Source organism: Ipomoea nil, unplaced genomic scaffold (genome assembly GCF_001879475.1).
Source record: "Ipomoea nil cultivar Tokyo-kokei standard unplaced genomic scaffold, Asagao_1.1 scaffold1474, whole genome shotgun sequence".
Lineage (NCBI taxonomy): Eukaryota > Viridiplantae > Streptophyta > Magnoliopsida > Solanales > Convolvulaceae > Ipomoea > Ipomoea nil.
The window spans coordinates 1,264,380-1,291,103 of NW_017617902.1; the positions used below are offsets into that span (position 1 = coordinate 1,264,380).

General features: G+C 34.9%; 5 protein-coding genes across 6 annotated transcripts; 1 reads left to right on the forward strand and 4 right to left on the reverse strand.

Annotated features, from left to right (window-relative positions):
- The first annotated feature begins 1,894 nt into the window (after positions 1–1,894).
- LOC109188734 (adenylate kinase isoenzyme 6 homolog) lies at positions 1,895–3,427 on the forward strand. Its single transcript, XM_019339354.1, has 3 exons — positions 1,895–2,127; positions 2,885–3,030; positions 3,128–3,427. The coding sequence occupies exons 1-3, from the start codon at positions 1,927–1,929 to the stop codon at positions 3,315–3,317; spliced, it is 537 nt and encodes a 178-aa protein (XP_019194899.1). The 5' UTR covers positions 1,895–1,926; the 3' UTR covers positions 3,318–3,427.
- A 583-nt stretch (positions 3,428–4,010) lies between these two features.
- Positions 4,011–7,079, reverse strand: LOC109188735 (ATP synthase subunit d, mitochondrial). The gene is made up of 4 exons (XM_019339355.1): positions 6,825–7,079; positions 5,601–5,682; positions 5,045–5,109; positions 4,011–4,542 (listed from the first exon to the last, which is right to left on the reverse strand). Exons 1-4 carry the CDS (start codon positions 6,993–6,995, stop codon positions 4,354–4,356), a joined length of 507 nt encoding a protein of 168 aa, XP_019194900.1. The 5' UTR covers positions 6,996–7,079; the 3' UTR covers positions 4,011–4,353.
- Positions 7,080–12,674: 5,595 nt separating this feature from the next.
- LOC109188712 (zinc finger BED domain-containing protein RICESLEEPER 2-like) lies at positions 12,675–14,303 on the reverse strand. Its single transcript, XM_019339341.1, has 2 exons — positions 14,050–14,303; positions 12,675–13,824 (listed from the first exon to the last, which is right to left on the reverse strand). The coding sequence occupies exons 1-2, from the start codon at positions 14,301–14,303 to the stop codon at positions 12,675–12,677; spliced, it is 1,404 nt and encodes a 467-aa protein (XP_019194886.1).
- Positions 14,304–17,417: 3,114 nt separating this feature from the next.
- Positions 17,418–20,747, reverse strand: LOC109188733. 2 transcript variants are annotated; one of them, XM_019339353.1, is made up of 4 exons: positions 19,984–20,747; positions 18,962–19,734; positions 17,733–17,945; positions 17,418–17,644 (listed from the first exon to the last, which is right to left on the reverse strand). In XM_019339353.1, exons 1-3 carry the CDS (start codon positions 20,695–20,697, stop codon positions 17,747–17,749), a joined length of 1,686 nt encoding a protein of 561 aa, XP_019194898.1. In that variant the 5' UTR covers positions 20,698–20,747; the 3' UTR covers positions 17,418–17,644; positions 17,733–17,746. The 2 variants fall into 2 exon arrangements, with proteins under 2 accessions (XP_019194898.1, XP_019194897.1); XM_019339352.1 differs by having other exon boundaries at positions 17,418–17,945.
- Positions 20,748–26,189: 5,442 nt separating this feature from the next.
- On the reverse strand, positions 26,190–26,724 carry LOC109188713 (uracil-DNA glycosylase, mitochondrial-like). The gene is made up of 2 exons (XM_019339342.1): positions 26,299–26,724; positions 26,190–26,210 (listed from the first exon to the last, which is right to left on the reverse strand). Exons 1-2 carry the CDS (start codon positions 26,620–26,622, stop codon positions 26,190–26,192), a joined length of 345 nt encoding a protein of 114 aa, XP_019194887.1. The 5' UTR covers positions 26,623–26,724.

Here is a 26,724-nt window from a genome sequence, read left to right on the forward strand (position 1 = left end):
TAGGCAGTGTAGAACCACCGGTCCTCCCACTTCTACCATTAGCACTTAACTCTACAAAATAAGAAATACAAGAATGTAAAAACTACAGGAAATAAAGAAAGTGTAAATAAAACTTTTACAGTAATGTGTAAGAAGTGTTAACACTGTTACCTTGTTCAAATCTCTCAAACTCTTCTAGATTTTCCTCAATACATAAAGGAATATTTGGTAGTCTAAGCCAATCTTGAGTACAAACCAAAGCTTTAGCTAGGACATCCCTAGCACGTTTAGAAAGGATAGGAAACCTTTCAGAATTTATCTTCCACCACTTAAGTATATCAAAAGAGTTTTTCTTTTCAACTATTGTCTCACTCAAGTAGATATCTAATTCAGTTTTTTTTATTACCCCCACTTTCCAATCTTTTTTTTTTTTTTTGGGACTTCAGTAAATGTCGTGCCCTCCATAGTAATTACACATTTAGGCAGCAACTAGGGCATGAGTGAAATTGTAGTGAATCATATCAAAATTAAAAAAAAAAAAAAAAAAAAAAAAAAAAAAAAAAAAAACACATACACCAAATTAGTGCAATTAGGGCAAAAATTACGGCAACAACTAGTATCAAACTATCAATTGAATTAGCTAATTAGGGTAACTTCAAAATCAGAGAAATTATGGAGATTAAGACAAAAATAAAATTAGAGAAATTAGGGCAAACAAAAAATTAAAAAAAATTAAGCAAATAATTGAATCAATTATTGAAATTAACATTTATCGTTCATTAGTTCAAGGGGTGACTAGGTGAGATTGTGAGAAGTTGAAGAAGTGTAGAAGACTAAACCTGAAATTGTGAGAGGTTGTGGCGACTGATGACTTGACGAGGGTACGGTGACGAGGCAATAGGAGGCGGTGGATCGACAACCGACATGAGGCGTGGACTTCTAGAAACGCAGAGCCGGTACTCAGCAGAGGAATTCAGAGTTTGGTGGGGCGGTATTGCGTGTTGGTCTGTGAACAATTAACAAATGAAATATATATATATATATATATATATATATATATATATATATATATATATATATATATATATGGCGACTGATGACTTGACGAGGGTACGGTGACGAGGCAATAGGAGGCGGTAGAAACGCAGAGCCGACACTCAGCAGAGGAATTCAGAGCTTGGCGAGGCGGTATTGCGTGTTGGTCTGTGAACAATTAACAAATGAAATATATATATATATATATATATATATATATATATATATATATATATATATATATATATATATAAACAACCCAAAGCGACGTCGTTTTGGGGCTGCATAATTTTGAGCAGTGGGGTTAGCTACCTCAATTGCCCCCATGCTCCCTCCGCCACTGCTATCGAGACTACCAATATCCAACTGATTAAAAGCAGGAACTGAGGGACAACAATAAGGTTACAACTGACAGGGATAAATTAAAACAATATATTTAAATTTGAAGCTCAACATTTTTACACACAAAAAAGTTTAACCTAAACTTAAACTCAATATTCATGTCACTAGAAGTAAATTATGAATAAGGTTTCTCATTCCCTAAATCAATATTTGGACAAGTTATAAAAATTTATTTTCTCTCAAAAAGTTGAATTTCTAACTCCTGAACCTCTCACACTCTGACTTGACAAAACATTTAACAAGATATAAATTACAATAAATCAATGGCTCAATAAATATGTTAAAATATTGATGTCTACAAGGAATCATTACAAAAATTTCTTACGCAGCAACACTGAAGTATTTTGATCGAGGGCTATTATTTTGTGAAGGCGAGAAGGATTATTGTTATAATTTTACCATTCTTAGGGGGTGAATACATAATATTAGAAAAATGTTGACGGATTAAAAACCCTACTGGTGGGAGGAAGTGGGGGGTTTTTGCACTTCACCCGGTGTACTCTTGCAATTATGGCGCAAAATAGCGGCGGGAGACAGAGGCCGAACATACTGATAACGGGAACGCCGGGGACGGGAAAGACGACGACGGCGTCTGCCCTGGCGGAGGCGTTGCAGCTCCGCCACATAAACATCGGCGACCTCGTCAAAGTGAAGAACTTGCACGACGGCTGGGACGATGAACTCGACTGTTACGTCATCAACGAAGACCTTGTGAGTATTACACCTCAATTCCACTCCCGACACCTTTTCTGTATCTGTATATGCTAAAGATGATTTTCAATAACGATTCATATTTATTTATTTGTTTATTTGTAAGAATAAAGATGCAATTTTGTATATGGTTCTGCATTAGGGTTATATTCGGTGCCATTGAATTTTAGACTTTTTGTAAACTGACAAAAAAATCAATTTGTTAGTATTTGTCTTTCTATTTCATTTTTCTTGCCAGATTTGAGAACAAATAGAACCTTAAGGAATCAATGATAAGATTTTTTTTTTCTTTTTCTAATGGAATTTTTCAAAATTTGAGCTGCATAAGTGGCTAAGATGAGTGTTTGTTGGAATTTCATGGTTCCTTATAATTATTGGATGGAATGATTATTTGGGCTTAAGCTAATCAAAATGCTTATGGGTAATAGTGGGATGGTCTTCAGTTTTTTCTCTGTTTGGAGAAGTAGGAACACTTGCAATTATTTTCTAATTGTGCTTAGCTAAAGCCAGATGGTGAATGAATTATCTGCCCACCACCACCCTATAGCACCCAGGATACTCTATCTCTAACTAATTTCTGTAATATGTTGTCCATTATTGATGCAATTCTTGTCCCAGTTCTTGATTTGGTTGTCCTTGCATTTGGTGATGTTTATGAAATTTCTTGTCAAGTTAAAGTGAGTCTTGTCCAGTTTCTAAGTCATATAGATTCGTTTTCCTCTTACAATTCCATTTGTTTATTGTATGGCTGGTGTAGGTGTGTGATGAGCTTGAGGATGTGATGGAACAAGGTGGGAACATTGTTGATTATCATGGCTGTGACTTCTTTCCGGAGCGATGGTTTGATCATGTGGTAGTTCTTCAAACCGAGAATTCTGCTTTGTATGATCGCTTGACAAAGAGGTGCTATATTTACTACCACCATCTTATAAGCTCCCTCTGTAGTTTTGTTTTTTATTTTGTTGTTTCCTTTACATTTTCAACTACTTCGTTGTGGTAGGGGTTACACTGGGTCAAAGCTCTCGAATAATATGGAATGCGAAATTTTTCAAGTGCTGCTGGAGGAGGCAAAAGAGAGTTATCCAGAGGGAATTGTGTCAGCATTAAGAAGTGATTGCATTGAAGATATTAATCGGAATGTGGAGAACCTAACTAATTGGGTTAGAAGCTGGAGCCCCACCATGTCATGATTTAATTTTAAGATATTGCATGGATTTTAAGATACTGCTTTCTTCTATTGTACGTTTTAATCATTATATGAAAACACAGTTCTAAATGTTTTGGTTGTGTTTACTTCAAATTCTCTATTTTACTTTTTCTAATTTTTCATTTTTTTTTTCTATTGTTTCCACAATATTGAATCCCCAACTCTAAGAGCCACATAGGCCACGGCTTGACAAAACATTTGAGAAGATGTAATATCTTTGTTTACTGGACACAAGGAGTTTTTCTCACTTTGAGAGGTTGTTTCTACACTGTCTGATGAGATCTCATCTCGGATCATTGTTTCCAAACTTCCTAAAATGTAATATCTTTGTTTACTGGGCACAAAGGAGTTTTTCTCACTTTGAGAGGTTACTTCTACACTGTCTGATGAGATCTCATCTCAGTTCATTGTTTCCAAAACTTCACCCATGTGAGTCTGTGACCAATTGAGCCTGCCTTTTCTATTGCAAGATGATTTGAATGGAATAAGAAGAATTATTTATCTGCCAAAAATAATGCCCTAGGAGCAATTCATCTGATCATGTAATTGAAACATCCATTACTTTGAAGCATTTACAAAAGAAAAAGGCAAAAAGCAATTGGGCATGTCTAAGAGAAGTCCATAACATAACAGCGTTGAGAGAGAGAGAAGACAATTCCTGGAACTGAAGAGCCTGTGAGACAACATGGTTTGGTTTGTATAAAAATGTAATCACGAAAGGATTTGTTTATTTGCATACTTCAATTTCAAAATCAAAAGAGAAGAGATATACAAGGCATCCATCCCGGTTGGAACATAAAACAGAAGAAATAGAGAATCTCAGAATCAAGAAATGTTAGGGATGATCAGAGACCCTGAATGATTTATCTCCAAAGCAGGGCATACCGAAAAACAAGTTCTCCAAGTAACTGATGAAATGAAACGGCACACATATAATCCTCTTTTATTTCTAAACCAAGGATGAACTCAAAATGGTTCACCAACAAGTGAAGCTAGACTTCTTGGTGACAATGACTTGACTAGTAACCCCAGTAATCATTTCGAATTTCATCATCGAACTTCTTCTTTAGTTCGGGGTGCTTAGCAAAGTATTCCTCTGCTGTCATCGTGCTGAGTTTTTTCTTTAGCTCTTGGACATCTGCAATTTCTTTTTCCAATCTTTCAGACTCCTTCAGTGATTGCTTCTCAGCGTCTTTCAGCTCAACCAACTACATATGCACAGATAACTTGATCAGATTAATGGCATAAAGCCCTTAATACTCATCTAAAATTTCCTATTTATATTTCTAGTTTTGAGGAAACCACACAAATGACTACCTGCTCATAGCTAATTAACTTGGATCAGACATTCTCAAATTGTACAAAGAAACTAGATGAGTGATACAAATTCTACAAAATGCTCAAATGCTGACAACACATGAATGCAGTTGAACTTGTAATGCAACTCTTTCAAGGCTCAACCGTGTCAATCAAAAGACAGACAACAAATTACCAAGCCCCCCAGTATGTCATTCATGACTTCATGTTTACTCAATACCACTAAATTGGAGCTGTTGAGAAGTTGGTTAGTAGAAAACCACTAAAGAATGAATTAAGATCAGAACAAACCAAATTGACAATAAGAATGCATGATATCATCACTTTAGAGGAGAACAACACCTATAATTATCAGAACGTCTATTGTTAAGCAACCATCAATATTCATCTTACCAAGGCATCAAACTTGGGTTTATATTGGGGTGTGACTTTGTCCACATATTTAGGGATTTCAATGCCTGGAAAACAATAAATTGTTCAAAAGTCAGAAACAAGTATTGCAATACTGTAAAAGAACAAATTCAATTGTCAAATAAAACAATATACAGTGGATAAATTTACTCTGGCTATAAAAAGGAAATTCTATTGTTATATTCTTTCAAATCCAGACAGGAATGGGCTTCAATATAACATTGTTTGGGTTTAGTATTGAAAATCCTGTGTAGAAAAATAATACAGGGTACTTATTCATTTCTTCACAAATATGACATAAAGGAAAAATGTGACAATGCTCTGGCACTTTGTTACATAATATGGAGGGGCTTGCTACCCCTTTTTGTATACTGAATCCCAGAAAGATAAACAAAATCATAAATACATTAAAAATAAAGCACATTCCATTATAAATAGGCAACAAAAGTGTAATGTTTAATCCCTGAATAGCATAGTTTCAGGTCAGTTGCAATATACTCCATAATAAAGTAAAAATATAAATAAGAAGATAACTTACTTTCATATGCTTCCTTGTACATATCCACCAAGCGAGAACCTAATCCTTTTCTATAATACTCCCAGTCTATGGGTTCTGGTTCCTGCATGAGTTAACAAGGAGACTAGAAATTTAAAAAACTCCAAAGCCAATAAAGGAAGTGCCACATAACTAAATTCTTTTCCAATTGGTTAAACATTTGGAATTGCAAGAAATACTAACCATCATAATAATAAAGAAGTGAGATAGTTTTAAGTACAAAGCATTATCAATCAGTAAAAAGTATTTTATTCCAGAGAAAAAAATTCTTCACTTCAAACTAACAAACAGTAACTAAAATGGAAAAGCAAGGGAATGAATTTAACTTAAATAATGCTAGACCAATCAACTTATGCCGCTACTATTTATAAAGGCTGAAATGGGAAAAGCACATCTGGTCATGGACATTTTAGCACCAACTTCGCTATGAAAGCAAAAGTTGAAAACCAAAGAGTAAATACCAGGCGGAGGGATGGGAGTGGGGTCATGGGGGAGTAGAAAAGATTGCAATTGCAAATTATCCAATAAATTGTTAAATGCAGACTACAGAGTCAGAATGTCAGAATTTTTTTATTTATTTTTTATTTTTTTATTTATTTTTTATTAAAGCTAATGGATCTGCTAAAGGTGCAATGCAACAATTCATTATCATCTCCAGTTTTCATATTTCAATATCTAACTGCAGAACTTGAACTACACAAACACATTTCCACTTTGATTCATAACTAAAACCGTTAATAAATAATAATTATGTGCACTAAATGAATCCTAGATTTACATTTCCCCTCAACATCAATTGACTCACTCCCAAAACATTTCTAGAATTTAAGTAGAATTGAGAAAAAAAAATGATGAAATCATACCAAAATCATTCAACTTGACAAGGACTAATACTAGTAGTTCAATAATAAGGCAGATAGTTAAATGCTTTACATAAATACAAGGATTCAACAATACTTCAAGCACAGATTAAACATTTGGGGCCGGCAGCGAGACAGAGTCGACCAAATTCACTGAACATTTGAACAAATGCAATTCACAAGCATAGAATGGAAACAACAAAACGATGAATCGGACAGAAACCCTAAACAAAAATGAGAAATCCATCGGCCACATGAATAGCTAACCAAAAATCAAACCCTAGATCCACATGTCCTTTCAAGCAAACATGAATATTAGAAAAGATAGGGAGGAGAGGCGAAGGACCTGACTGAACTTGGTTTGGAGCTGGGAGTTGACCTCATCGAATGCACGGCGAAGCGTAGCGAACTCCTTGCGAGCCTCATCGGACACGAGAAGCTTCGCCATCCCTTCCCAGTCGATTGTCCTGCCGGCCTTGAACGCGACGTCGGCAATCTTCTTCCCTGCTCCGCTCATTCTCTCTTTCTGTCTCTACGCCGGAATCTGTATTGAAATGTAAGGGCTCGCCGATATTGCAATACCAGATGATACGATTACGAGATGACTATATGAGCTCAGATCCCATTTAAGGGCACTGCCTTTTTTTTTTTTCCCCTTCTTTTTCCTTTTTTTTTTTTTTTTTTAAATTCCTTTTTATTTAAGGATTATTTTCAAAAAAAAAAAATGTTGAATTTTAATTGAAAAACTAATAGAAGAACCAATATTAATGTTCTTATAATTTTATAAAACTTTTAACAAATTCAGTTTAATAATTTCAAAATAAATAACTAATTTTGATAGTTCTACTATAGGTCTATAGGTCTATAACCGTGATCAAAATTGTTTTCTTTTTTCTTTTGTTCTTATTTTTCCTTTATATCCTTTATGTTGGAGTAGAAATGAGTTAATAGGAGTAAATACCATCTATGGTCCCTCGAGTTTGGTGGCATCGCCATCAATGGTCCCTAACTTCCGTAATTACCATCCGTCATCCTCTGAGTTGTCAAAAGTTACCTTCTAGCGTCCTTCCGTTACTTCCTCCCGTCTCAGCCGTCAAAATGGAGGGTAATATTGTCATTTGACTTATACGAAAAGAGTTAATACCAGCCAAGGTCCCTCGAGTTTGGTGGTTTGGCCATCTTTAGTCCCAAATTTCCATATTCCATTATTTTCCTTCTGTCATATTCTATTCTTTAAATGTATTATTATTACTATTATTTATAGTTATTATTAAATTCTTATTATTATTACTATTATTTAAAGTTATTATTGTTATTATTAAATTATTATTATTATTAAATTATTATTATTATATTATTAGCATTAAATTATTATTATTATTATTGTTGTTGTTGTTATTATTATTATAATATTCATATTATTATTATTATTATTATTATTATTATTATTATTATTATTATTATTATTATTATTATTATTGGTGGTTTGGTTATCTTTAGTCCCAAACTTGGCTAAACAATATTAAAGAAAGTTGGTGGTTTCTCAACTTCCAACTCGAACTCCCTCTTCTCCTATACAATATTAAAGAAAATTTACAAATGTATAGGGGTCGTTTACTTCATTTATCTGTTTTTCCATTTTCAGTTTTTCATGTCTCCATTTCTCCAATTTTATTTCTCCATTTTTCCAGTTTTCCTTCTTCATTTTTTCAGTTTTCCATTTTTCCATTCGTCCAGATTTTTATTTCTCTAATTTTCTGATTTTTATTTCTCTATTTTTCTGATTTTATTAAATACACTCATCCTATATAGCATTTGCACATTTCTACAACAACAACAACAACAACAATAATAATAATAATTTAATAATTTAATAATAATAATAATAATAACAATAAAATGATAGTAATAAAATAAGAATTTAATAATAGTAATAATAATAACAATAACAATAACAATAACAATAACAATAATAATATGAATATTATAATAATAATAATAATAATAATAATAATAATAATAATAATAATAATAGCATTTGTACATTTCTACAACAACAAAAACAACAACAACAACAACAATAACAATTAAAAATAATAATAATAGTAATAATAATTTAAACAAATAATAATAACAATAAATAATAATAATAATAATAATAATAATAATTTAATAATAACAATAACAATAATAATAATAATATGAATATGAATATTATTATTATAATAATAATAATAATAATAATAATAATTTAATGCTAATAATAATATAATAATAACAATAACAATAATAATAATAATTTAATAACAATAATAATTTAATAATAACAATAATAACTTTAAATAATAGTAATAATAATAAGAATTTAATAATAACTATAAATAATAGTAATAATAATACATTTGAAGAAGAGAATATGAAAGAAGGAAAATAATGGAATATGGAAACTTGGGACTAAAGATGGCCAAACCACCAAACTCGAGGGACCTTGGCTGGTATTAACTCTTTTCGTATAAGTCAAATGACAATATTACCCTCCATTTTGACGGCTGAGACGGAAGGAAGTAACGGAAGGACGCTAGAAGGTAACTTTTGACAACTCGGAGGATGACGGATGGTAATTACGGAAGTTAGGGACCATTGATGGCGATGCCACCAAACTCGAGGGACCATAGGTGGTATTTACTCGAGTTAATAGGTTTTTTTTTTTTTTTAAACAATTATGATTCTTTATAAGAAAGTATACTTTGTCAATCGTCAAAATCATATGATCTAGTAGCACTAAGTTGTACTCATATATGGGAGGTTGTGGGTTTGAGCCTCAATGGATGTGATATTGTACACTACCAAATTTGATTTTGTGACAACCCATTTGAAATTGTAATAAGGTTTCACCATACTACATAACAGAGTTACTAGGTTTTTTATTTTAATGCAAAAATTACAAAAATTTTGATCAGACAATGCTTACCGAGTCAACTAGCAAGAGATACACTTTCTTTCACACGCTTAGAATTAAAGATTGTACCTTAATATCAAGAAAGTTACACTACTCTTAGTTTAGAGATTTGGTGGATTGATTAATTACGAGATTTGTCTCAAGACTCTCAATATGCTTAGATTATAAAGAATATTGGGTGTTGGGCAATCATTATATCGTGCACCAGGGCGCACAATGCATTGTGTGTACTGACCAAAACGACGTCGTTTTTTATGTTCAAATTTTATGTGTATTATGTTAAGAGTTTATGTGTATTATGTTATGAGTTTATGTGTATTATGTTATGAGTTTATGTGTATTATGTATTATGTTAGATTATGTTGTATATCCAGAATTAATGAACTATATATCCATAATGAATGAACTATATATCCAGAATGAATGAACTATAAATCCAGAATGAATGAAATATATATTCAGAATGAATGAACTATATATCTAGAATGAATGAATTATATTTCCAAAATGAATGAACTATATAGTTCAAATTATGCACAACATAACGCCGTTAACGACAATCGAAATTGATTTTTTTTTTTTTAAAGTCGGACGTCAAAACGATGCCGTTTTTGCAACCGTGTGCACCAAGCATGGTGCACACGGTTGCACAGCATAATGCTCCTATAAAAAGCACAAATTATATCGTGAATCAATATTTACCTTACATAGTTAACTTTATTTCAAAACAACATTGTTTTATATTTAGCGGTTAATGACTTCAATTAGTATATCATATTTAACATACTAGGAAGGAATCGGGGTACCTGGCAGGAACATCTGGGCCATGGCACCCGAGTCGTGGCACCATCACTCCAACCTGCAGCTTCAATTCAATTAAAAAAAACGCGCTTCAATTCAATTAAAAAAAAAAAAAAAAAACGTTCGCTCTATACATTCCTTAAGGGCTGGTACGAGGTCCGGCTCCGCTAACTATTTGACGGAAGAACATTTTCGTGGCTAAGTTTGCGGCTCGGTCATGGAAACATTAACATCTCCTAAGGGTCGGCACAGGATCCAAACCCGTTGGCTAACTGATGGAAGAACCTTTTCATGGTCAAGTCTATGGCTCAGGTATGGAAACGTTAACATCCCTTAAGGGCTTACATGGATCTAAACCCGCTAGCTACCCGACGGAAGAACATTTTCATGGTTGAGTCCGTGGCTCAGGTACGAAAACATTAACATCCCCTAAGAGCCGGCACAGGACCCGAATCCGCTAGCTACCCGACGGAAGAGTTGACCTTTGGCCAAACCCACGACTTAGTCAAAGTAAGCTAATCATTTCAAAAAAAGAAAAAAAAACAATAAAAACAAAACAAAACACAAAGCGGTCCCAAAAATTAAGCGACTTTGCGTCAATTGGCTGTTCAACAACTATCGCGAAGCTAAAGTGTAGCACGAATTCAATGTATTCATATCGGATAGAAAGATTCAATCTTCTTCTCTGTCTGGGAGTCGCTCTTGAATCGAGTTAGTGTTCAAGAAGGCGACCTAGGGTTCAAGAAGGCCACTCGGACCAAGTGGCTAAACTCGAGTGCTGGGACCCAGGACCAAGTCTCAAGTGTAGCCACGTGAAGAAACCCTGCCTCCGCGACTAGCCTCGAGCAATCGCTATTCTACTTTGGAGCCCGTCTTTGGGCCAAGGCGGCCGAATTTGGCCCAACCCCGCAGCCCATCAGTTGTTATACCATGGACCAGGGTCTACCTTGCAAGGTGGACCCTAGTCCTAAATTGTGTATTTTAGTTAGGACTGTGCATTCGGACGGATCGAAAGGATCGGGTGGTGGTTAGGGTCCTCCGATCGGATTTCGGATATGTATTTTGACTACCCTATCCGTTTAAATTTGTTGACTTATCCGATCGGTTATAATGTTGTTCGGATTGGATCGGATCGGTCGGATATTCGACAGTATTTCGGTTTTTAGAAAACGTACAAATCAAATAAAAAATTCAAAAACTAAAATCAAAAGCACAATAATATCTAACTGAAAGTCTGAAATATTGAATAAATAAGTAAATAATTGATAGAATGATAGTGTAATAGACTAATACCTGTAATACTAAGTTACTAACTTAGTAATTAGTATTACTAAGTAGTCTATTAACTAACATTAAGAGTCTTAACTCTTAAGTGTCTAAGACTCCAACAAAAGTAAATAACTAAGAAGTAAGAACTGTTACAGACCAAAACTCTACAGAACTACATACACAACTGTAAAGGAACTAAGTAACAAATTTACAAAATACACTACTGATTAGTGATTACTGAACAGTCTAAACTCTAAACTGAAGCACCAAAAATACAAAATCAGCAACTCAGCAACTGCAAGTGTCAACTACTCAACTCCTAGACTTTTAGAATTCAGACAATTAGACCTACTCTTCTTCCTGTAAATTGTGACAAGTTAGTGTAAATAATTAGTACTACACAAGCAAGTAAGCAACTGAGCAAGCATTGGAAAATGAAAAACAGAGAAGGGATTATATAAATTTTGGCTTAGTAAGCATTTTTTCCATTTCATTTGGATTAAGGGCATATTGCTTCAATATAACTTAAGTATAGAGCAACTGACCAACTTAATCCTTTCCTTTTCAAATTAAAGGTGGAAGCTTCATCATTGCCAAATGCCAACTTAAAGGGAACAAACATAATAAAATAGTTCATACATTACCAACCAAATGCCCAAGGTACTTGAGACAACAACTTAGTAAAAGTTACCAGGCCTTCATACTTATAGAGTTACAGATGTCCAATGTAATTGAGTCAAACACAGTGGGCTCAAAAAATACCTAGTGAGATTAGATTGCAATTGAGTTAAACAGTCAAATACTGTAAAAGATTGCAATAAAATCAAGTAAGTAAATCAAGTAATGTAAATAATAACATTACATGAATTGTAGCAAGTGTAGAACCAAGAGACCTCCCACTTCCACCATCACCACTTAACTCTGCAAAATAAACAAAAGTTAAGTGTATTAACAATTTAAGTAATTTAAAATATAAGTATAAAGGAGTATAAAGTTAAAAGTTATACCTTTTTCAAACCTCTCCAACTCTTCCAGATTCTCCTCAATACAAAAAGGAGTATTTTGCATTCTAATCCAATCTTGTGTACACACCAATGCTTCCACAATTTTTGGAGTTAAAGAACTCCTAAAAGGATCCAATACTATCCCAGAAGTACTGAAGGCAGATTATGAGGCAACAGTGGAGATTGGAATGGCTAGGACATCCCTTGCAAGCTTAGACAGAACTGGAAACCTAGCAGAGTTGATCTTCCACCATCCAAGTATATCAAAATATTCTTCCTCTTCAACTATTCCCTCACTCAAGTACATATCCAACTCAGTTTGTTTCTTACCCCCAGACTCCAATCTTTGCTTTTTAATTTGGGACTTCAGAAAATGTTGTGGCTTCCCAACAGAAACAGAAGAGGCAGATGTGGCCTGAACAGAAACAGGCACAGAAGGGACAGAACTCACAGTAGAAGAGGCAGATGTAGAATAATCATCAAATAACTCAGCAAGAGCAGCAACTACTTTGTCATAGAATGGTTTACCCTTTTCCTCACCATACATATGATTAAACTGAGTAGGCATATACTCTAACTTGTCTCTAGGGTCTAGAATGTTTGCAAAAAATATCATTAGATTCATTTTTTCAACATCACCCCAATACTTCTCAAATTTTGTCTTCATATTTTTCCCCATCACACCAACTGCCCCACCAACTTCCACCATGCCTTTCACTAGGCAGTACAGATCAGAAATCCCAGTGAAGAATGTGTTTGAGGTGACATATAAAGAATCAGAAATTCTAATGGTCATGTCATAAAAACACTTCAGTAACTGAACCAAACTGCCAACAGATTTCCAGTCCATAAAATCAGGAATTGAATTACCCAAATTAGACTTGAAAGAACAATCTGACTCCAAAGATTCAAACACTTTTTGGTAAGTTAATGCAGACTGCAACATCAAATAGGTAGAGTTCCATCTGGTTGGAACATCTAAACACAAAGAAGACCTTTGTTCAATACTCAACCAATCAGCCAAATCCTTGAACTTCTTAAGTCTAGCAGGAGAGTTTCTAACATATCTAACCACCTCCCTAACCTTCTTAACAGAACTATCACAATCTTTCAGACCATCTTGAACTACTAAGTTTAAGATATGGGCAATACATCTCATGTGAAGATACTTTTCCCTCACAGTAGATGATCCCCAAGACACCAATTTTTTCTTCAGAAACCCCATAGCAGTGTCATTTGATGAGGCATTATCAACAGTCACAGAAAACACATCTCTAAGCCCCACTCTAGCAAACAATTTTCTAGGGCTTTGGCTAGATATTCACCTTTGTGAGAGGTAACAGGGACAAATGCAAGGATTTTCTTATGAAGCTTTCAGTCAGAATCAATGAAATGGGTAGTTACTACCATGTAGTTAATTCATGGATGTCCAAGAATCTGTAGTGATACTAACCCTATGACTGCTTCCCCTTAAAAATGACTTCAATTTTAGTCTCTCCTCTTCATAGACAACTAGGATGTCCCTACTTATAGTCCACCTGGATGAAACTATAAACCTAGGGCAAGCAATAGCTATGAACCTCCTGAAACCTATTCCCTCCTCAAATCTAAAGGGCAATTCATCAATGATTATCATTTCAACCAAGGTCCTCATAATTGACTCTTGATTAAATACCCAGGTCCCTATTTCTCCCACAGTGGGCTGACCATCTGTAAGTGATGTAACAGCCTGAAATGTTAACAAGGACTGCCTAGTTTCCTTGGAGTGAGGATTTTTCAAACAGCTAACCATGTATGTGATTTCTTAAGGAAGAAGTCCCATGTTTTTTTTGTCTCACAGTGATAAATTTTTGCACAATAAATGCATTTATCTTTTACAACCACATTATTACTGTCCTTTATCTTCTCAAAATGATCCCACACTGGTGATCTGGAATCAACCTGTTTCCTCTTCTTGGCAGGAACAGCAGCAGGAGGTTGCTCATTCTGTTGATGATTCTCAACAGTTTAGGTTTCCACCCCTGAAGGTCCATCAATTAAGGAGTTGGGAGGTTGACTACCAGGCATACTGATATTTTCCATCTAAAAATGGTGAACTATCAGTACACAAAGTAGGATTCATATTCAAGAAGAGGCAGCACATGAAAGCATTCAAGCATTCCAAAATCAGACACATTTTGTGTCATCGTTTTACAGGAATGCATAATTAATTAAGGGCATTATTCAATACAAATATACAAATAAAATTAAGGGCATACATCCATAAACAGACAATACAAAGTACAAACTTACAAAGAAATCCAGATTCAGGGATATATTTTATATATCCAGATGAATCAAAGACTGTTATAACATAAAAGCAGCTCATCTCATCAACATCATTATAAGGGTTTCTATGGGGCTTCCACCAATTTAAGCCTTTAAGAGACATTATAACACTCTAATTTATAAGACTCTTAGGTTTGATAACAGTTAGTGCTTCCACCAGAATATATCACACATTATGAAATCAAGATACAATCTGGAACTTCTCAACAGATTGACTTAATCACAGTCAATGTTGCAAAACACGCTAGGCGCCCCCATCTTAATCACAGAGACATTTTATTTTTTTTTTTATTTTTTTTTTATTTTTTTAATTAAAAATAAAATTAAAAATTAAAAATTTTTAAAATTTAGTAATAAAACATAAGGTTTCCATAGTTATTTCTTAGAAATTATTTACGAAAGTGGTTGTAAAAGTGTTCAAAAGATTGTTTAACCCATCTAAATACATAAAAAACTAAAATTAAGAGCTAAAGAAACATTTTTTTGAGAAATTAGTGGACCAAACCGCCTTCGGCTGTTTGCGGTGGATAGATCTCGAAAAAATACGCGATTTGAAAAAAAATTGTCCAAAACGGACAACCGAGTCAAAAGTTATGCCTTCCGAAACTTTTTCAACATTAAAAAAAAAAAAAAAAAAAATTATAGCGACGAACCGCCTAGCCGGCCGGCCGCGGAGGCCATTCCTCGCGGCGGCGCAATGGCGCCTAGCGCCTAGGCGCGATTTTTGCAACATTGATCACAGTCCACAGAATCATAAAAACCCTAATCAAAGTATCATAACATCACAAACAAGGGACAAGTGACATACAATCTGGAACTTCTCAACAGATTGACTTAATCACAGTCCACAGAATCATAGAAACCCTAATCAAGTATCATAAAATCACAAACAAGGGACAAGTGACATACAATCTGGAACTTCTCAACAGATTGAGTTAATCACAGTCCACAGAATCATAGAAACCCTAATCAAGTATCATAAAATCACAAACAAGGGACAAGTGAAATACAATCTGGAACTTCTCAACAGATTGACTTAATCATAGTCCACAGAAATGACAGAATCATAAGACTATAATCTAATTATGTATAAGATTAGGGTTTAGAGATTACTTCGTTTCTCCAAATTAAACCCCCGAGAACAAAGGGCTTCGATTCCGAGCCAACAATCTACAATCCACCGCACCGAATAACAAAATCAGCTTCCACCGGAGTGACCGGACAATATTAGCTTCCACCGAACAATATTAGCTTCCACCGGACTACCGGAGAGTCGGAGACTCACACTGTCAGTCTGTAAGTCTAGAAGAGACTCAGAGATAAGTCATAGAACATTGAACATTCGAAGTTTAGAACGAGAAAAGTCAGAGAACTAGAGAAGAAACTCAAGAAAGTGAGACAGTGAGAGACAGAGATGAGAGAAACGAAGAAAGAAACCCTAAGCATTCGACTGCGCAAAGAGCAAATGAGGAGAGATCTGAAGTTTTGTCCTACAAAACGTTTATATATACTATCCCTAAACGACGTCGTATCATATGTATCCTAGGTAACCCTAACGCTACATCGGGTATTCGAACGGTTCGGGTGGCATATTTCATCACCCAAACCGAGCTTCCTCTACACGACGTCGTTTTACGGGCGGATTCGGTTTTTCCTCTTCGGGTTCGGTTCTGTTCAGATTGGGTAGACCGGCCGGCGGTTCGGTCGGGTTTTTCGCGTCCTGCACAGCCCTAATTTTAGTATTGAAATTGTGAACTTCTAGAATATAAATTGTGTTTCTAAGTTTTGGTAATTTGTGACTACAATACATGGTCATCACAAATTGTTAACCTGGGGGGTGTGGTTGAGTGGAAGGGACTCATCCATCCTTAACCAAAGGTCAGGAGTTTGATCCTTGGCTTTTGGTATGGAGCAGCCCCAAAGAGGTTCCTACAACCCAGCGAAGGGATTAGTCACTCTATTCGACGGTGAAAACCCCAAGTTAACAAGAAAAAAAAAAAGATAAATTTTGAATTAGTAGGTAAATTGTGTATTTTAAAACTCGAATCCACCTTACAAAGTGGACCCGAGTCCACATAGTGCAGGCTTTGACCTAGTCTTGTGACCACCACGAAATTAGCTAGATTAGTTCGAATTTCATTGTATTAATTAGTATGGTAGTCATTATAGCATCATGTCTTATTCTCCTACAAACACAATTGTCTTGTAATAATATTCTAACTCTACTCCTAATACTATGCGAACTAAGTTGATCCAAATTCAATTCCTACAATTGTCTTGTAATATTCCAAGATTTTATGCGAGTTAAGTTGATCCGTTTAAATCCGAGTCATTTAATTCTATCATATCTCTTAACATTCAAAATACACTTTATCATACCTGAAATATTATATACTCCGTATTATTTTTTTAAAAATAATAAAGTGATCTTTCCACCGTGTTACTACATCCAATAGACACCACACCTGTTGGGCTCAGCGTGCAATGAAAGATGTGTTAATTCCGCCACAATATTTGCGGTGCATTAATTCCACCCTGTATGGATCTTATGAAAATATAACCGGACAGACCGATGAAGTTATGACACTGCACACATCAAATGTTCTAAAATCACACGCCACAGCAGCAATAAAAGTTAGACATTGGGAAACCCAACAAAAAAAAGGTTAAAAATTAAAGCCAAAACCATCCCTTGGAGTTCATGTACAGACCAAGCCAAAGGTGTGTTAAATTGTGATGTGTCAATACACCAGCTTTGGCAAATACCAGTATATTCAGGTCCCCAATGGGAGATAAGATGCAATTATAAGTTTGTAACCTTCACTAGTCACCAGGCAAATACCAGTATATTCAGGTCCCCAATGGGAGATAATAAGAATCATAAGCTGCGATTGTAACCTTCACTAGTCACCAGTAATCAACATCATCATAGTCCGACTCGGAACCAAAATCTTCCTCATCATCATCATCATAATAGTCATCCTCGTCGTCGTCATCATCCTCGTTTGAATCTATGATGTAATCCTCATCCCAAAGAGGGCACGTGCAAGTTGGTTTCTTCTCTTTCCACTCAGCTCCACAAGTGTAGCAAAACTCATAGCCACATCTGTTAAAAATTGAGTGCATCATTTGTGCCCAAAAAATGACAAGAAATAGAATTCCAAAGCTACAATCTCTAGTTACATAATGAGAGAAAAAACATGAGACAACCCCAACAAAGTTGATAAGGTTGTTGGGTTGGTAATCACAAGGTTACAAGTTCGACTCTCAACGAGAGAGACCTATTGGCCTTCTTGTTTTGACCCTGACTAGAGTCACAAGGCGGGTCAGGTTGTTGGCTTAGTAATCACAAGGTTACTGACTCTCAACAAGAGAGACCTATTGGCCTTCTTGATTTGACCCTGACTAGAGTCACAAGGCGGGTTTACCTAGTACACACCCCCCTTGGATAGTGGCTGCTAGAGAGATCTATTGACCTTCTTGATTTGACCTTGGCTAGAGTCATAAGGCGGGATTTACCTAGTGCACACCCTCAGATTGTGGCTGCGAGAGAGACCCTATTGGCCTTCTTGATTTGACCATGGCTAGAGTCATAAGGCGGGATTTACTTAGTACACACCTTTAGGTAGTGGCTGTGAATTTCCTTCGTCATCCAAAATAATATTAATAAAGAGAGAAAATAAAATTGACATAAAAATCCTAACACGGCCAACCAATATTTCATCATGTAACTACAGAAAATTAAACTAAGGAACTGAGGCTTTGCAACCAACAAATATACGCAAAATATCCACACTTTCCAGTCAATATAAACTCACTAGTCTCAGTTCTGTTTTTCCTCATTCTTGTCTGGATTTGCAACACATTTGTACTGACAGGACACTAACCAGAAGGGGGTGAGTTATCTAGCTAAATAGCTAATGGTGATTCATTTGCGTGTGAAACTGCATAACACTCTGATCTTGATAGGAAAAGACAGGGTCTAGACAGAAAACTAACCAGAAGTACAGGAGTTATCAAGTAAATGGGGATTCAAAAAATTTCAATTTGAACCACTTTAATTTAGCAACAGCTTCATATACTCGCATCAAACATAGAGAGCTAGGGGATATAATTTTTTACCTGCAAGTCATGTGGTAGCACCCGGCAGCTAGTTCAATCATATGGTTGCATTTCACACATTGTCGCCACAGATTCTTGGCAGCCAAACTCTTCAGCTTCACATCTTCTGGGGGGCTTGGATGACTTCTCTTGTACTCATTGCAACTCATATTATCATGCCATGGAACTTTGCAATTAATACAAAACTGATTCTTACATTTTGTGCACATCCTAGCTCCATTTATTAATATGGAGCCTACAACGGCCCGTCTTGAGTATTCCCAAACCTCATCTTTCGACATCAGTTCTGAGCACTTGGGATAAGGACAATAGACTTTCTCTCCATCGGGAATCGAAGCTTCCTTGATGCGTTGGTACAAAATATTAATAAGCTTAGGTGTCAAAATTTTCTTACAGCTATCAATCCTCAGTTCCGAATTACAGCCCTCATGAGGACACACAGGCACCACCCCATGAAGCAATTTCACTTCTATATGTTGCTTCATGCAAGATATGCAATATCGATGCATGCAACCATCAACCGAGAAAATCTCGACAGCTTCCACATCCTCTAAGCAAATCACACAAGTCTCGTGCACGACCCTAGAAGCAGTAGACTCTGCCTGTTTCTTAACTTGAGAATCCAACGCTTCCCGTGCAGATTTAAAAACATACTTAATTTCGTTTCGAGCCACAAAAGATGGGTTGCACACTACAAATTTCCCCCGTAATGCATTCACTTGATTCACTAAAGCTGCAACCTTTCGCTGTTTAGGTGACCAATGGCCTGTAACCTGCACTTCCATACCTGTTTTTCAGCAAACTGTTCTCTTAACTGAAAAAAGGTTTCCTACATTACTTGAGATGAATTGCAGCAAAACATTTTCGACTTAGACACTTTGTACTCCATTACCATGACAATACAAGCACATTATATGCAAGATGATTGCAAAAAATATGCATGAATGGGGATATCAACAATTTATAAGGAATATTACTGATAACTATACAATAATTGGAAGCATAGAGAATAGAAGACTCACAAAACGGTATATGGGCCGGTAATCACAATAGAACACAACTCTCTTCAATTCCAAGGAGATTGCAGCGTTCAAACCCTCTATTAAGGCCTTAAACTCGACGCAATGTCGATTGAATTCACTTCCAAGCAACGGTTTACTCAATTCAAATAGCAACTGATCACTGGAATTGCAAATTGCAACGCCAATCCCACCCAAAACGTGTTTAGTGCCACATTTTTCGATCAAACCTTTAAAATAAACCCTAAAAACCTCCGCGTTTACACTCTTAGAACTCCCTTCCCCAAACGGCCGCTCAAAGTCGCCGCCCCAATCTTCCCACTCATCCTCCGGAATCCGCATGATCTCCTCGGCGAACTTCTGGTCGTGAATCCGACGGTGAAGATCGTCTCGGATTTTCTTGAACTCCGTTACCGAAAGCTTCTGGTCATCGAGTTCTTGCTGGAATTTCAGAAGCTCCTGCGACTGGGCGGCGGTGTAACTCAGACTTTCACCGTCGGCGGCGGCGGCGGATGATGACGGTTTGTGGCCGGGCGGTGTCGCCGGGGGATCAGTGGAGGTGGAAGGCTGCAGGGAGAGGGAGGCGTTTAAGGCTTCCTGGAGTTGGAGGTGGAATGCGAATTCGAAGTCGGACTCCATGGCTTCCGCCGCCAGGAGTTCACGGCGTTGCGCGGCGGCGAGAGCTTGGAGGTCGTCGGAGTCTGTGCCAAACGACATTATACTGCGCTTTGTTTGGTGTAGTATCAAAGTTTAATAGTACTCCGTATTTGAATTATAATGGACTCCTAACTCGATCCTGATTTGTTTTATTTTAGCATTGATTTTTAAAAATATTTTATTTTTAGCTTGAAATATTTTTTACTGAAAAAAAAAACATTTTTTGAATTATAATAAATAATATTCATATCATTTAATTATATTATGGTGATGGTGATTTTTTACCCCTTAATAATTGTCTGTAAATAAGTTTTTTTTTTAATCTCTCAATTATTTATGAAGTGACTTTTAAATATGAACTCAACCCTAACGGGGCGTTTGATTGGCAGGAGGAAATTATGTGAGAAAGGAATTGCAATTTCATGCGAGATGAATTATGAGAATAAATTGAAAATTTAAATTCCAGTGTTTGGTTTATAGAAATACAATTAATGAGAATTCCAATTCTAATATTTGGTATACATGGGAATTGAAAGGAAATAAGTAGTATAAAGTCTAAAATGCCAATACTTATTATTATTATTATTATTATTATTATTATTATTATTATTATTATTATTATTATTATTATTATTATTATTATTATTATTATTATTATTATTATTATTATTATTATTATTAATCCTAAATGACTAAATTCAAATTTTGTTTTTCAAAATTTATGCAACGCATATAAATAAACTCTAAAATTGCATAACGAAAGCAATTAAATAAATAAGAGAGTTTTGAGAACATATATTTGATTGAGGTTGACCTATTGATTGTCTTTTTGTCTTGAAAGTAGAAGAAAAAGACTCACTATAATCGAAAGAGAGATGTCAAACATCAATTCTAGGTTAAAAAAAGAGATAGGTAATTTGTTTTCAAAAAAAAAAAAAGAGATAGGTAATTTTGTCTCAAAGTTATATTTTTTCTTTCTTTATCCATGGAATTGAAATACCAAAAAGGCATGAGATTCTAATTCCATGGATATGAAGGAATTTCAGTTCGCGGAATTTAAATTCCCTTCAACAAAATGAAGGAATTTATTGGCCTTCAGAATTATGTAAAAATTAAGTGGAAATGAAATTGTAATTCCCACCAATCAAACGCCCGTAATAGAATTCAAAGACCAACAACTAATTTTGGAATAAGTGAAAAGTGGCAACTGGTATAATTGAATGATCACAAATATCATATTCCTTATTTTATTTATCACGGATTTGAGTTTTACTTGAAAAAATAAAAAAGAAAAAGAAAAAGAAAGACAATATGATAAAATTAATTGATTTGATTAATTAATTACTTAATTACACAACACAATTAATCATATCTTTTTCGTTTTCCTTTTTAGTATAGATGTGATCATAATTCGACCTAACCATATCTAATCTAAAATCTAAATCTAAAAACATAATAAGTGTCAATACAAGTTATGTCCTTGATTTTTGTCCCTTTTTTTATATGCTAATAAATATATACATTTTGCTTTAATTGTTGTACATTCATTTGCATTTGACAAAATCACCCTTACACCGTTAGTTTTTAATATATTTACCAATCTTACCATACACCTACATCTATCATATCTTTTTCTTATTTTTAATTATCATTTTATTAAAATTATCATATAACAATTAATTTAATTATAAATTATATTTTAATTAAATATTTATATGAATGCTAAATTATATTTTTATATAATAATAATTTACAAATAATACTAAGCTAACACTCACATATATATATATATATATATATATGTGAGTGTTAGCTTAGTATTATTTGTGAATTATTATTATATAAAAATATAATTTTTTTTTTTTTTTGTTTTGATCACTATATTATTCAAATATATGATAATTCAAAAGTATCATCACTTTAAGAAATTGCAAAACATGATTTTAACTAATTTTTCTAAATTTTGTTACTTACAAATATTTTAATATTGGGCATAAGTTTTCGCGCATCGCCCGAACAAAATGCTAGTGTATATATATATATATATATATATATATATATATATATATATATATGAATGAATTGGAATATAATTGTACCAAAAGTCCCAAAAAATCAAAATCAAAAGAGATGTTTGGTTCAAATTATCTCTCTCACACACACACACACACACACACACACACACACACACATATATATATATATATATATATATATATATAAGCTTCAAATCTGGTGCAACTCCTATACTAGATGAGATCATGAGATCTCATGATATCCATTGATTCATTTTCCATAAATGGTTGAGATTATAAGAGATTGTGAAAGTAATTAAGGATATATTTAAATAAAAAAGGATTAAATAGTAATTGTAGATATATGTTTAATTATGGATATAATTCAATTGGAATCTTAAGCATTATATTATGGAGATTATGAATGGAAATTGATATTTTCAATTATTAGGAACCATATCAATGGTAATAATTAATTATATTTTGTACATCTAAAATTTTAAATTATGGGAAATTTTACGGCGGTGTGTGCGTGGGTGTGGAATTGTGTGTGCGTTTTATAGTTTGTCATGGTGTACACCTCCTGTTACAGAAAACTGCATACGCCATTCCACACCCGCGCACACACCATCGTAAAATTCCCCACAATTAAAAAAAAAAAACAAAAAAACACAACAAGCCCAATACTATATCTACTACGCATTGATTATCTACTCGAAATTCAAACGCCGATACCCAAATTAGATTCGTATATTTTTGTTTTCTTTTGGATACGTTTCGCACACGCCCGAAACTAGTAAAACACAAACAAAAATGTACATGCCCGTATCACGAAACGCACATACCAAAACGCATAATTTTATGAAAAAAAAACCAGCACGCCATGGTGTACGAGCCCTGTTACAATAAAACGCACACACCATTCCACACCCACGCACACACCGTTCCAAAGAAAATCACTAAGAGAGAGAGAAATATTGATTAAGGAGAGCTGAAATAACGCTACAAATCTTTATAAACATGGAAATAAATGAAATGGAAAGTAATAAATATAGTGCTTAAGGACAAAAAGACCATGCTTCATCTAAAATCAGTATAGCATAGGATTCAAGTGGTAATCAATCTGAATCGTCAAAAAATTAAAATCAACGATCAGGGAGTGTGCTCACGGGCTCAGCTGACTAGGGGGTGTGCACCGGATTCAATATATATATAGGCTCCGGATCGCATGAGGTCACTTAGATGGATGAGATCATGGGATCTCATCTCATCCATTAAATCATTACAAATTGAAGGGTGAGATTGAAAGAGATTTGTTATACATTTAAGATAGCAGATTGGGCATAAGGGTGAATAAGTAATTATTATATTGGAGCTATTTTTGGTTACAAATAAATTGGAATATATTCCATGTGAAGGGGTACGTGATTATCTTATTAGCTTATATAATAATGGTAACAAATATTCTTAATAATGGGGTGAGAGCTGTAGCAAAGCATTCGCATAGCAGACACCAAGTGAAGTCGTTGTTTCTCTCGGCCACGTTGATGTCAAATTCGGCCAGAGGTATGTGCAACCGTACTAGTTTTGCATGGTAGAATGTTTTTACGTGTGTGCAGACATTATGACGAGCGTGTGCGGTTGTAAGACATGGCGGGTGTTTAGTAAGTGCATGTGGATGGAGTTTTGTAGAATTAGCATTACGTTAAATATGTGCGACACGGGTTTCAAAAAGTTAAAGATGCAACGAAACATGTGTGTGTATACGAAATGTTAATGGAAATTTTTCTTGGATGTTTGTGCGAAGCTAGTTCATAGATTTTCAATTATGCGGTAATCATAGAGTTTTAAAGCATGAGAGAGTTATTTTCTAAGCCTGTACGAGTTAGTGTTTTAGAATGTGCAAGTTACGTTATAAAGCCTGTGCAAGTTAGTTTGTAAGGATGTGGTAGGTAGTTCCTGAGCCTGTGCAAGTCAATTGTTGATCCTGTGGTAGTTTTTGTTTTTTACGGATGTGCAAGTTCGTTCTGAGCCTGTGCAAGTTATTTTCTTAGCCTGTGCAACTTACGACGTAGTGGGAATAAATGTCCGATGTTTTAATTTCCTGACATTAAGTACGCTTTTAAGCCTTTGCAAGGTATTTTTATGTCTGTGCAATATGCATGAATGATTGAGGTTAGCCTGTGCAAGTGAGGTATTTAGACTGTGCAATTAAGTTTTAAAGCGTGTGGGAGTTATTTTCTAAGCCTGTGCGAGTTAGTTTTTAAGAATGTGCAAGTTACGTTTTTAAGCCTGTGAAAGTTAATTTGTAAGGATGTGATAGGTAGTTCCTGAGCTTGTGCAAGTTAAATGTTGATCCTGTGCTAGTTTCTTTTAAGCAGATGTGCAAGTTTGTTATGAGCCTGTGCAAGTTATTTTCTTAGCGTGTGCAAGTTACGACGTAGTCGTAATAAATGACCGATGTTTTAATTTCCAGACAGTAAGTAAGGAACTTAAATTTAACGAAAGCAAATGCACGTATTTCAACGTTTCGAATGTAACATATTTACATGATTCGGTGTTAGCCGAGACACTATATATAAACAAATTTAATTATTAAATCAGATGAAGATTAATGAGTGTGTTGAATAAATGATTCCATGAGCTGGAAAACCTACATGAAGAATCACAAAGAAAAAAAAAAACGAAAATGCAGTTTTATATATATATATATATATATATATATATATATATATATATATATATATATATATTTATATTTGGAATTAACAACTCTACCACCAAAAACTTAAAAAAAAAAAACAAAAAACAAAAACAAAAACAAAAACAAAATAAGAGTGACATACTACATAGACAAAACACCACAATAATACAAAATTAAACAACGGATTAAACGCACAAACCATAACAGTGCAATGCACACAAAACTAACAAATTACATGCCAACAATAACCCAGAAACCCCTACACGAAAGAATCCCCAAAGATATACATGTTTTTTTAAAAGCACCCTAATGTCCAAAGGGAAAGTGAAAATCAAAATTGCATTTATAACGAAAAAGAATTAATACCAAACATGATAACATACACATGGCATTTCCGTACCAAGTGCACCAATTAAATCCCACGCCAAACACTTTAACCCACCGTCGCAACGTACCAAAATACACAGAAGACACAAATGAGACAAAAAAAACCAAAATAGATTACGTCGCACGCACCATACAGTGAAATGCACACACCAATAATAAATGGCATGTAACCAAACACCAGAAAAAAATGGAGATTATGAAAATGAATGCGTACTTATAGCTGGTTTTTTAAAAAAACAAATCCAATGACCAAAATGAAATTATACATGTCCAATGATGGCAGCCTTTACATTGTCAACAGAAGTAGTATTAAGTGCATTGAAAATCAAATGCTGAGGAGGATATTTCACTCTCCACAAATTTACATAAGTTTTTGGCATACGGCTTTTCAAACTCCCCCGGCAATGCTTGCAACCACGACTCCTCTACCAACAATTCCTTCAACTTCACATACTAAGCCCCCTCACCTACCACACATGTACTCCCTTGAAATCCCTCATCGATTAAAATAAACCAAGTGTACATAAAAGATCAGGTGTAATCATGCAGACTGACCTTTAACAACAGAACTAGAGACATCTCAGCACAGAGCTTGAGATTGCGTTTCGCTTTGGCTAGGGATTTGTTGAATTCGATTCTCGATTTCTGGTCAGGAGTGAGCACCGTTGTGGTTGGCAGCACGACGTCGTTTTGGTCGGCATCGCCGTCCGTCGGCGACGACGAGGCAGTAGAAGAGAAGCTGTTGGCGACGAGAACAGTGGAGGGGGGAGACGACGGTGGCGAAGAGATCCGTTTGAGGCGCTTCGCTGCCGGTTGCTTGAAAAAATCCAAAATGGTTTTCCCAGAAGAAGAAGCCATTTCCTTTACACAAGATTCCATATCTTTGCTCTGTAGTACGGCTGTAGGGTAGTTTATTGTGATAGCAAAATGGCGCCTAGAAGGGGAAAGTCACTCTTTTGTGGCGGGAACAAACCATTAACA